At 44.3% G+C, this 12,014-nt stretch overlaps 2 protein-coding genes across 4 annotated transcripts in view; both read left to right on the top strand.

Annotated features, from left to right (window-relative positions):
• Nucleotides 1–13: 13 nt before the first annotated feature.
• zcchc8 (zinc finger, CCHC domain containing 8) lies at nt 14–6,868 on the top strand. The gene is made up of 14 exons (XM_056601815.1): nt 14–240; nt 704–746; nt 855–929; nt 1,023–1,119; nt 1,210–1,287; nt 1,423–1,526; nt 1,829–1,894; nt 2,045–2,105; nt 2,190–2,320; nt 2,640–2,782; nt 3,076–3,182; nt 3,317–3,403; nt 3,599–3,707; nt 5,009–6,868. The coding sequence occupies exons 1-14, from the start codon at nt 69–71 to the stop codon at nt 6,295–6,297; spliced, it is 2,562 nt and encodes an 853-aa protein (XP_056457790.1). The 5' UTR covers nt 14–68; the 3' UTR covers nt 6,298–6,868.
• A 735-nt stretch (nt 6,869–7,603) lies between these two features.
• clip1a (CAP-GLY domain containing linker protein 1a) overlaps nt 7,604–12,014 on the top strand; it is a 29,593-nt gene continuing 25,182 nt past the window's right edge. The window contains exons 1-2 of one of the 3 annotated variants that reach the window (XM_056601529.1): nt 7,604–7,767; nt 11,845–11,978. In XM_056601529.1, the coding sequence (XP_056457504.1) occupies nt 11,891–11,978 (88 nt within the window). In that variant the 5' untranslated portion in view covers nt 7,604–7,767; nt 11,845–11,890. The remainder of the gene's footprint in view (nt 7,768–11,844; nt 11,979–12,014) is intronic. The other 2 variants (XM_056601527.1, XM_056601528.1) reach the window with 2 other exon arrangements.

The following is a 12,014-nucleotide window of genomic DNA, read 5'->3' on the forward strand; positions in this document are numbered from 1 at the left end:
ACCAACGAGGCCCGTTCCGTGTTTGACCTTTGAAGCCACGCCCCTCTACACAATACTCAGCAGCAGCGATGGCGGAGGTGGACTTCGGCGACAGTGAGCTCTTCGACCAACTCGGCGACAACCCGCCGGTCTCGACGCATATTCGTTTCGCGGAAGATGAAGGAGATGACGAGGAGACGTCCGACCACAGGGATAAGTTTGAGGACTTTGAGGAAAAGATCCAGACCCTAACCGATGAGAATATCCTTTTGCAGTCGCTGCAGAGCTAAGGCTAGCTTAGCATCAGAGCCGTCTTACATATATAAAATTCAATATAATTATATTTGTATTGCCCATAATCACCAGAACAGTCTCAAAGGGCTTAGCAGGTCATATATTTATGACACCCCCTGGCCCTAGTCGCCCAGAGGTATGACAAATCTCCATAAACTAGCAGAAATCTTGAGGTGGAACGCAGAGTGGGGGATCCCTCCTTGGATGATCAGGAGTGCACTGGGGGCCGTAATTGACATACATATATACAGGTAAAACATTTTCAATCGGTGCTGGCCGGTTAACCATAAGGAGAGTCCAGGCATCCTGCCGCAGTCAACGCAACCAACCATAACTACGAATAGTAATGAATGAACATGTCGCTGAGACATGCATGAAGTTTATGATTTCTGTCACGCTTTTTGTTCCATCTCCTTAACTCAAACCCCACATCGAGTATTAAAAAGGCAACTTAACATCCTAACGAGACCCAGGTAAAGGGGTGTACTTCTCAGCATACGTATTATTAATGCATGTTTTGGATTGCTGCCAAGTGATGATTGAATCGGTATGTTAAGCATTCAATGTTAAATTTCCTGCAGTTCCATCAAGCTTGAAGATGAGAACACAGATGGGCCACTTCTTCAAATATTATATGCAAACAACAACATATCAAAGTGAGTCCAAAGGGTCAAAATGCGTAGCCAAGTGTGTTATTGGTATATTAAGTGTTTTCATGTGATAATTTCGGTTGTATACGTTTGTCTCAGGGTTTGTCGTCAAGAAATTGAGGACAGCATCTGCAATCTTATTCATAAGCATCATTCCCAGGACAAGCACACCTCTGCCAGCCAAATCAAGCCACAGGTATTGCACTTTACAATATCCTTAGTGTTTGGCTTTATATTGCGCTTAAAATTTGATGTGGTCTAATATTATTGTCTGTCCATTTCAAAGAATTCAGCTTTATTTTTGGATCAAGATCAGCAGGTTAAGTCTTCCAGTGCTATTAAGACAGTCACAGAGGCATTTAAGGTTAGTGTGCACCTTGTTTATCCTGTACATATTGGCTATGTATGTATCCTTTCTGAGTCTTAGTTTGGACTTGAAATTGGGGGGTAAAATGTTTATACAAAGTTAACCTGGGTTGTACTTTTGTTTGTCTCTCAGGTTATTGGAAGTGTTACGTATTTCACCACATTCTCAGTTGATAAACTTGGACAACCTTTGTTGGATGAAAACCCACAACTGACAGATGGATGGGAAGTTCCAACGTATCTTTAATGACTGAATGAATATCATCTCTAAACGTACTGTACTCCATTTCTTCTCACAAATAAAAGTGCAGGCTAAATGCCCTCAATTTATATGTACTCCCTATAATCCATATGGATCCATTTTAGTCTGTTGGTAGACGGAAGTTTGGAAACTAAATGTCTGTGGCATTATCAAGGAAGCTTTTTTTTAATCAACACAGTGATACAGGGGTCTCGGAGTGCAGAGTTTAACCAGTTATAAGTAGACTACACAGTGAATATAATTGCAATTATTTAATTCCTGAATGATTTGAAAAAAGCTACATACAGGTCTTCAACCAGGTCATTGGGACAGATGGACAAGAGGTTGAGATGAAAGATAGAAGGTACATTTTTGGAGCCTGGATTAACATGCACTGGTCTCGAACTGAATCAACATTGTTTGCAAAAACCTGGAAGAATATGGCTTGATGTTTCTTTGACCCATTGGAAAACTGATTTGTTAATAACTATTGGGTTTGATGTGTTTATTGCAGACCGAAGTCAATGTGCTTCAACTGTGGATCACCTGCCCACCAGATCAGAGACTGTCCCAAGGTACCCACAAAATACGAAATTGCCTAATTGTCCTGATGGTTAGTTGAGACTCAAGTAAAATACATTCTGTGATGTCATCCCCAGCCCAAAGATCAGGCCGCAATCAATGAGCGCCGAAAGGAGTTCAGTCAGAACCAAAGCCCGTCCGTTGGCAACCAGCGGTACCATGCAGAGGTGGAGGAGCGCTTTAGTAAATATAAAGCTGGGTTCATGAGGTAGGACTGTCCAGGCACCACAAACTCATGATGTCCCTTTTTTGTAGATATCAACCTTTTGATATCTAATTATTGATATGGATGGATATAGTCATATTATCATTAATCCATACATTCATTTGTTATTTTTGTTTTCGTGAATGACAGATATGACTGGACTATGAGTTCTATGTATTCTTCCAGATTTGCCGGGATTTATAAGTGCCATCTTGTCTTAGTGGGTTATTGTCTTTTCTTTTTGGGACACAGTTGTATGTTGTTATGCGTGTGCGATGCCTACCTCCTCTATGTTGATGTAACTGTGTGGTGATTTAAACAGTGCAGAGCTGCTGTCGGCGCTGGGAGTGGGGGCCAACACCCTACCTCCTCTGATTTACCGGATGAGACAGCTGGGATACCCCCCTGGATGGCTCAAAGAGGCAGAGGTGGAGAAGTCTGGCCTGGCACTGTATGACGGCAAAGGTGAGGGCAATTATTGTTTTCATTGTCTAGTAGCTGTTTTTCTTTATTTTGATAGGTTTGCGCTTGTGAGACAGGTAGCCAAGAGTTCATTGTATTTTTTGATGAAGGATGTTGACCAAATATTTGCAGTGTTGAAGCTAAATGTTTGGTATTTCTTGTGTGTCCAAGGGAATTTTCTGTAAGACCTTGATTGATAATACAGCACTAGTGTATATTCAGTTGGGCTTCGTTTTATGAATGAGAGACGCATTGATTTTTAAGATGATTTCTGTTTTATTTTAAAATCAATTAAGATGGAGCAACACCAGAAGAAGCCAATGGTCAAAAAATCTCCTACGATGTTTCCAAGCTTGTCGACTTCCCAGGATTCAATGTAGCTGCATCATCTAATATGAAGGATGTAAGTTGAATAATTGTGGTCATTGATTTACTATTCTATGTTGTGGAGCCCATATTTCCTCCCAGTGGGAATATAAGATTATGGGCTTATATCTGAAGTAAACAAGCAATCAATCTATCATTTTTTGCTCCCAGGAATACATGCTGTTTGGCTCCGTTCCAATGCAGGGCAACCACATGAAGCCCAACTTTGCTGCCTATCTGTCCAACAGTTTCCCTGCGGTAATTAACATTTTTTGCAAAACTCAAATGTATGTACATGTACAGTCAGTTTCTGATAGTTTAGATTTGTTTACGTGTGTGTGTGTGTGTGTGTGTGTGTGTGTGTGTGTGTGTGTGTGTGTGTGTGTGTGTGTGTGTGTGTGTGTGTGTGTGTGTGTGTGTGTGTGTGTGTGCGCGCGCGCGTTCTGTTTATAGGCTGATGCCACGTGCAACAAAAGAAGACATGAACCTGAGCCGGCTCCACTTCAGACTAAGAAACGAAGGTCCAGCCCTTCCAGGAGCTCTGATATGGAACTTGAGTCAGGTATGGAACTTGAGTCAACATCTATTTTACACAATCCTTTAAGCCTCCTTAAGATCAGGCAATATTCATTTACATATGTTATCTTAAGTGGAATAGCAAGGAATAGATTCAAAATAACACAAAATTCGTTATCATCAAATAACTAGGATAAGGAAGACGGTATTCTTTAGGAGTAAGATAACATTGGTTGATTTTCCAGCCAAACTAAAGCATTGCAAAGCAGTTGTAGTGTTTAATGTTTTTAGCTAGGTGACCATGTTGCTATGGTGGTTGCTATGGTGTTCTGGTTGTACATACCATCCACCTCTCCTACCTAACCCCACGTATGAATCCTTATATTGATAAGGAGAGCTGTCTCCCTCATGCCCTTCAATTTGAGAACTCTGCATAATGCAGAGTCCTCATAATGCTACATAACGTGTTGCAATCCAGTGACCAACTAAAACAGTGCCGCTTCGGTCTAAAGGGCTGATTATGGTTCCATGTTCATGCAACACAATGACCACGCAGACGCTTCGACACAGTCGTGAACCTTTATGGTTCTGCGTCGGGCTTTAGTAAGCAGACCAATGAGTCCTCGCTGCTGCGTCGCCTCGACGGAAGGTTACAATTTTTGGGAGGCGCACGTCGTGCCCTTGCGGTGGACACAAGGAGGGCCGGCAAGGACGTAAGGGGTCCGTAACCCCCTTGCGTTGCGTGAACGTGGGACCATTAAGTCCTTAAAGGGAAACTGTAATATTTTAAGTCATTTCAAATCAACGTATTCATTCATAAATAAGTCCTCATTGGTGTAAAATTATCTCTGCCAAAAATCTCACTGATCCTCCTGAGTGAAGAATAATTAATATGTAGTTACATAGGACGGGTAAGCTTCATGGAGGCTTCCATGTTCTTCCGGTCTATGAACTGCCGAGAGGGACAAAAAGCACTACGTGGTACAGGAAATGCAAACGCGTTTTCACTCTGAGCCAGCGTGAATGATGACTGAAATAATTCACTATCTTGCTCGAGGAATAATTACTCATGCATCATTAGCTTACACTAATGATTCAATGCAGTTTGAAATTTGTTTAAAATAACGAACCTCATCATCACTCGAATGACTCGATGAGGTAGTATTGGACCTCATGACACTTGGCTTCTTGGCACATACTGCCCACCGTAGTTTTTGAACAAGCGAGCACAATTAGTTTGACTGCAATATACAATCGTACCACTAGATGGGAGTCATTTTTACACAGTGTCCATTTAAGGACTCGCTAATAATAACTCCTATCACTTTCATTCTGTCTTCTCTTCAGAACCAGGAACTCCCCATCGCTCTCAGGGTCCAGGTGGCTTCCAGTTCCAGTCTCCGCTGCCCCCCGGCTCGCCCTCCTTCGGCTCACCTCCCCCCTTACCTCATGGCACCCCACCCGCCACACCCACCCCCCCACCTCTGCCCAAAGGCACACCTCCGCCGACCCCTACCAACGGCTCCCCAGCCCTGCCGGGGCGTGCCTGGGTGGTGGTGGACGAGGCCGGGGAGGGGGCCGAGGACGGACTCACCCTGGAGGAGCTGGAGGAGCAGCAGAGACTGATCTGGGCGGCGTTGGAAAATGCCGACACCGCCACCAACAGTGACTGCGACACGCAGCTCACGGGCCCGTCGGTGCCCAGCTCCCCGAGCGTGTCGACCCCCGCCCGCGTTGACACGGAGACGGAGATGGACACGGATGAATTGGTGAACCTGAAGGGTTCCACGGACGACGATAAGGCAGGTTCGGAAATCCCTGGGCCAATTAAATCTGAAAGGGGAACCCCTCTCAGCCCTGGTCCAATCAGGGCCAAGGAGGAGAGCCCTCTCAGCCCTGGTCCAATCAGGGCCAAGGAGGAGAGCCCTCTCAGCCCTGGTCCAATCAGGGCCAAGGAGGAGAGCCCTCTCAGCCCTGGTCCAATCAGGGCCAAGGAGGAGAGCCCTCTCAGCCCTGGTCCAATCAGGGCCAAGGAGGAGAGCCCTCTCAGCCCTGGTCCAATCAGGGCCAAGGAGGAGAGCCCTCTCAGCCCTGGTCCAATCAGGGCCCAGGAGGAGAGCCCTCTCAGCCCTGGTCCAATCAGGGCCCAGGAGGAGAGCCCTCTCAGCCCTGGTCCAATCAGGGCCCAGGAGGAGAGCCCTCTCAGCCCTGGTCCAATCAGAGCCCAGGAGGAGAGCCCTCTCAGCCCTGGTCCAATCAGGGCCCAGGAGCAGGGCCCTATCAGTCCCACTTCAGTGGGAGCGTTGGGAGCCAGCCATCCAATCGCTAGGTCAGTCAGAGCACCGGTGGATGGTCCGCTCAGTCTTGGACCAATCGGGGGCCAGACTGACGCGCCTCTCAGTCCCAAACCAGATAACAATCTCAGCCCTGACAGAGTGCAGGGGGTCGACCAGAATCCATCACTCGACGCCTCTTCTGTGGAGAAGGTTCCCCATCGGAGCAGGTTCGCAGCTGGCATTGTTCCGTTTGAAGATACGCCAGAGTATACTGAGGTAGCCACTGCCACAGGGACTTATCTGCGTATTCGAGACGTGCTTAAATGTTCACCAAGAAATGTGTCCCGAAGAAGCAAATGAATGGCTGCGGTCATGAGATGCACACAGGACTTTGTCTTAAATGTTTTTAAAGACTTGGGGAAGTGGTGACTCCAATTCAAAGTCAGTTGTTGACATCATTTGTGTAATTTTTTTCTACCAAAAGGAATGTCCATTGTGGATAACTGTAATCTGTGTTTGAGTCTCATTAATATTGATATTTCATTAGCCAAGGTTTTTAAATGTAGCTGGTCTCTCAGGTAAGGCCGGTACATATTGCTTTTGCAGTTTCCTGTCAACGGACAAGGTTTATTGCTACTGCCTTTGTTTTGTCTGATTTGTAAAATCTAAAATGCTCTAGCATTACAAATTATGGAATATAGTCTCCATGGAATCGTGCAGGTCAGACGTAACATTTTTCACAATGATATTTTTTAAATGTAACGGTCAATTGTACAAGGCGGAGAAATTAAGATACAATTGGTTTTTAAAGTCTATTTTTTCGCTCTGTGTGGTAGCCCACTGGTATGGTGTTTCCACTGGTTACATCCCTCTATTAAATATGTTTGGGCTGCGTATTGTGTACATTCTCATAAAAGCATTCTGAAAGTTACATTTTTCATTGTCTTTCATTTTAAATCCACTTATTATTAATATTATCATCCAGTAATGATAATACAGGCCAATAGACCAGCAATTTGATTATTTTAGTGTCTGGTTCATATTTAAACACATGTTTCTAACTGAATAAGTAATCAAGCTGTTAATTTAATTCTGGAACGTAAAAGAAAATCGATGTTATTCTGGTGGGAATATCAGTTTAATTATAAAATTTTATTAATTTTTTGATTAATATCTCACGGGAAACCTATTATCCCTGGTGATTCTATCATATAGGTTATTTTCTATTACTTTTTAACTGACACGTGATCACTGAATAAGTGCCCCAACGATGTTTGTACATAATCAATCCAAATGAAGGAGAGCTAGTGACGGCTAAACATCTACGGAAGAGAATCAGGGCTACAAGTGTTTTTTGACAGCTGATATAAAATCCGAATACTGGAATTAAAGTCAGAATTCTGAGAATAAATCAAACCGTTTAGATGAAATCAGAAGCCTGAGGAAAAAAATCAGGATTCTGAAATTAAAGTCAGAATTCTGAGATTAAAGTCAGACTTCAGATTTTAACCTCCCAATTCTGAATTTATTCTCACAACTCAAAAAAGGTAAATCCCACGTGGCCCTAACCCTCTCACGTACACATCAACACAAGTTATTTTGAGAAAGTTGTTGTGAAAGGAGGAAAAGTGTGGGGCGGACTAATCCCTCCTCGGTGAGCGGGTCATCCGCGGCGCGCCTCCCGAGCCGAGGCACTACCGTCGGCGTCGGGCTGCGCCTGCGTATGTGTCGGATTCTAGCAGTCGTGGACACCTACCTAGCTTGCTAGCTTTGTATATAAATATATATTTTGTACTTGACAGACACGTGGATCGGGTCGCTGTGTACAAGGTAAGCCCGCGGACTCTGAGCCCGTCCAGGTCCCGCTCTGGGGAGTCTCTAGACCCACTCCCTCGGTAGACTGCACTAAGTTACAGCTAGCTGGTTAACCCGCGTCAACCCCTCGATACATCGGTTAGCCGGCAGCTCTCCCCCCGCTGTCGGCCGGGCCTCGCCGCTTACGCTGGCTAGCCCTTTGCTAGCTACACATAGAACCGTCCTACTTAAGGCGAACTGTCCACGTATCGTACCACAACGTAAGCCGGGCGTTGCGGTACGATGGACGGGTCTGATGTGGACATGTGTAGTCCGTTAGTCGACGGGACTCCCGTCCAACTTTACGGGGGTTATGGCTGTGAAACTTGTTGACCCTTTTCTCAACTTGAGAGGCAGGGCTCCAACCTGAGCCTATGTGACGTTTGGGATGGGGGGGTTAAGTATTTTCTTACCTAGCAGTACCTAAGGTATTTTTCAGAGAAACAACTGGGTTTTGTGTCGTTATGTGAAGGTCTATGGTTGAATACGTGTTCTTCCTGTCTTCACCTCTGCACCTCCACCCGTCCAGATGTGCCACCTCATCGGGTCGGCTCGGCTCAGGGGGTAGAGCGGGTTGACTGGTAACCTGAAGGTTGCTAGTTCGATCCTCTGCTCCTCCTAGCTGAGTGTCGAGGTGTCCCGGAGCAAAGCACCTACCCATTACTACTTCTCGCCTTGCATGGTGGACTCTGCCGTTAATATGTAAATGACTGTTACTGAGTCGCTTTAGATAAAAGCATCTGCTAAATGTAAATGTGATGAGTTGTCGAGCTGTCTCGACACCGTTTCGACGCACCCGGGAATCGAACTAGTCCAGGGACAGATCATGACTGCACAAATACTTGTCAGTCAGATCTTTGCTGTCACTGCAAATACGTGTGACATCTTGGGTGGGCCGTAACACAATATTTGACTTGATATAATTTTTGTTTTGACTGTAAGACACAGACCCCTCCTGAGTCACCGTACAATAAAAATACCTTTTTATTCTATAATCGAGAACAATATTGTTTAAATTGGTGGATGGAGTTTTATCTTTATGTAATTTGGAGGAACGATTGCTTACAAACATTTGTTGGTGTATACATCTGTGTCATGTTCCACATTTAAGATGCCTTCCACTGTAGTCTTCGGTAATGCTGTAGTTGGCCTTCATAATCAATAAAGCAGATGTGTTGTCAGAAAGAAATTACTGGAGCATGTGCTTCCTTTATGTGGACAGTTGCTCGTCACGTAGGAAGTACAATGTGTCATTATGGAGGAGGGCAGAATCCAAGCCTTGCAATTCTACATCCTGAAAGGCAAGCAATGAACGGAAATGGCAGAAGTGTGTCGGACAGTGTTTTTTTGTCAAATATGTTGTATGTGTTTTTTGCGTGTTTTGCAAAGAATCCTAATTTACTATATCGGAGGATAACTCCATTATCGTCCATACATTTCCTTCATGTTTGATAGGCTGAACCCCAGTCCTGTTATTGGGCGAGCTTTTAGTTTGTAGATTAACATAAGAAGCCTACAAACTAGCAACACAGCACTTGTCGGCCTAGGGGCAGAGAAGCGTAAAATCTAGGCAGAGCACTACCCTAATATAACTAACTCACATGTCTCTTATACCGGAGCCAATCATTGACATTGGCGTTTGGCCCCCTCTCTGGCTCACAGTAGCTGGGGGGTGTCCAGCTAGAGAGTACTGTTACTGCAGTGGGAAATGTCTCCGGTCTGAGAGGATCACTTTCAGATGGCTACACTAGCTCTCCAGTCCGTTAGGGTGGAAAGAATTTCTGAGGGGGTAGCTACCATAGTTCAAGGCCAGGAGGTGTTCTTGTTTTCCTCTGTTGACACATTTCACGCAAATAATGTTATTGCATCCAAGCACAAAGAATGATTTGTATAAAATCTGCCCCCAAGCCTGAATTTGTTTTGAGGAACTGCATGTATGGTTTCAAGACATGGACTTCCATGTAAACAATGCTCAAGATTGTCTACCTAAAAGCTATAGCCATTCATATGCTTCCTTTTAAGGCCGGTCCTCATTTTGACCTCAGGGCACAAATCAGGATCATTCAAAGACCCAGCAGGGGAAAGCTAGAGCACTGCTTACAACCTACACCAAGTAGGTCAGTTGCTTAATGACCAGTTGTCGCCCGCTTCTGAGAAATGTCTTGAACTGACTCCAAGAGGAGGGCGTTATTTAGTTGTTTGATTTTTTTAATGATTTGCTCACCATAGAAGTTAGGTCTGTTCTAGGTAGGCTTGGGTTTACATTTTTAAAGCCCAGGGTTTGTAGCTGAGAGATGCACACTCAGACACATAATGCTTTGTGTCGGTCAAGGCGTCTGGGAGGGGGATTTTCCACAGCTTATCCACCTGGCTTCAGCCCACTTCTTAAAGACCACATGAAATCCAATGAGCCTTTATTTGAGCCTTGTTATCTCATAAGCAAACAGCAAAATGTAATATTATACACCTTTTCAAAAAACGCCTGCACAAATATCCAAATGTCAGTTGCATGTATATTTTCTTTCACCCCTTAACATCAAATGATAAACGCCTTAACTTCCTCTAAAAAACAAGTGAGCGAGCATGCCATTACAACACAAAGTTGTCGTAATACTGTCGGAGGCTTATCTGCATGTACTCACATTATTGGCAATCAATCCTGATGGCTGAATCAAATCCCCCTTGACGGTTAGCCCCCCCCCCCTCCTTATTCTCTTATAGCCATGTTTCAGTTGGGTAGCAAGACCCATCCTGACAGCTATTTCACGTTAGCTTAAACTACTGGTAAGTACTACCATATAAATGTGTTAGATTGTTTAGCGCCAGATTCCCATGATAAACACAAGAGTAAGTGAACAAATTTGTGTGCTTTTCGTAAACTCAGAAAGGCACATTCTCTCTCTCCTAATCATTGCTTCTCTTTATTCAGTTTTTATCTGGTAATTTTGTTTCCAAGGTCTTAGCTGAGTGATAGGCCACGGTCACCTAACCTTTCCATGTTGTTGGCCGTGATGCAAGACCCCATTGCTATCTTTAGTTTTAAATTACAAAAACTCAAGCAATTCAATGTTTTTTCAGTCAATTTATATATTTTTGGATTCTGCATAGTTGGAAATAACAGGAGAATTGAATTTGTAATTCTTTATTTCAGCTTATATTTATATTCATGTCATTAATATATGACATCATGCATGCTTACTAACTGCTTCTCGCCCTCCCGTTCTGCGGCTCGGTCATGATGTCAGCCTGAATTACCATGGGCAGGACTATGCTTTTCAGCACATTTGACTAATCTGTCTCTCTTTGAAGCCAAATCGGCCAAACAGGATTATCTGGTGCTGGAATTCTCAAATAATCCCAGTTAAGAAGCAAGCCACCATCCACCTTTTAACTAGCCTGCCTGGTTGATTTTCACAAGCTGCGGTTGCTGAAAAGAGTTGTAAACACCTGTTTTTGTTTTGGGCAAATTTCTGGGAATCACAAAAAATGTGTGAGGAGTTTATGAACTTGCGGAGAACAAGTGTGTATATTGGTCACTATGTGGGTATTTTTAGAGTTGCCTGTGGACTCTGTCTAGCGCTACAGAGCTTGTTGTCATAACAGAAATGCAATACTCCCCGTGCCAGTACAGCCCTGAAAGTCCACATGACTGAAAGCTGTATCCTGACATTACCAGTGTCCGAATGCCCTCTGAGGCACCTTGAATGATAGTCTCTTTATTCCCTCCCCTGGCCACACATATGTTGAAACTCTTCTATACTATGATACAGTCTATAAACCCATCAGCATGCTGAACATAAACTGTGTTGAATAACTTGTATGATTAATAATTGTTGTTATTTTCAAAGAGCAGTTCTGCAGTTCGGTCAATGCCGTCCGACACATAGTTTCTGTGTGTTTTGCTAAACTATTCTCACAAAACTAAAACAAAATCAATTAAGAGACAATTGTTTATCTAAATAAATGTATTATACATCTAGTTACAAATTTGAATCAGTTTTTGTTCTCCCATCTGCTGGTTTAACCCGGGTCTTCCCTTGTTGTCGTTGGCAGCGGTTGACGGAAGCGTGTGGGCTGCGCGGGCCACAGAGAGGAGGACATGAGTACGGCCAAACCAAGTGGGATCAAAATCCCAAGCAAGATCACCCGGCCGGGGGTAGCACCTGCCAAGACCGCCCCCAGCGCTGGTAAGAGACTGGGACGATCATGACCCGGACCTATAT

The sequence above is a fragment of the Gadus chalcogrammus genome, chromosome 11, assembly GCF_026213295.1.
Source record: "Gadus chalcogrammus isolate NIFS_2021 chromosome 11, NIFS_Gcha_1.0, whole genome shotgun sequence".
Lineage (NCBI taxonomy): Eukaryota > Metazoa > Chordata > Actinopteri > Gadiformes > Gadidae > Gadus > Gadus chalcogrammus.

What these genes read in the sequence shown, in the direction of transcription:
- zcchc8 (XM_056601815.1), top strand. Translation starts at nt 69, where the DNA reads ATGGCGGAGGTGGACTTCGGCGACAGTGAGCTCTTCGACCAACTCGGC. An exon ending in GCAAACAACAACATATCAAA is followed by an intron (nt 930 to 1,022) that starts GTGAGTCCAAAG and finishes CGTTTGTCTCAG; the next exon opens with GGTTTGTCGTCAAGAAATTG. An exon ending in GATGGATGGGAAGTTCCAAC is followed by an intron (nt 1,527 to 1,828) that starts GTATCTTTAATG and finishes ATTTGAAAAAAG; the next exon opens with CTACATACAGGTCTTCAACC.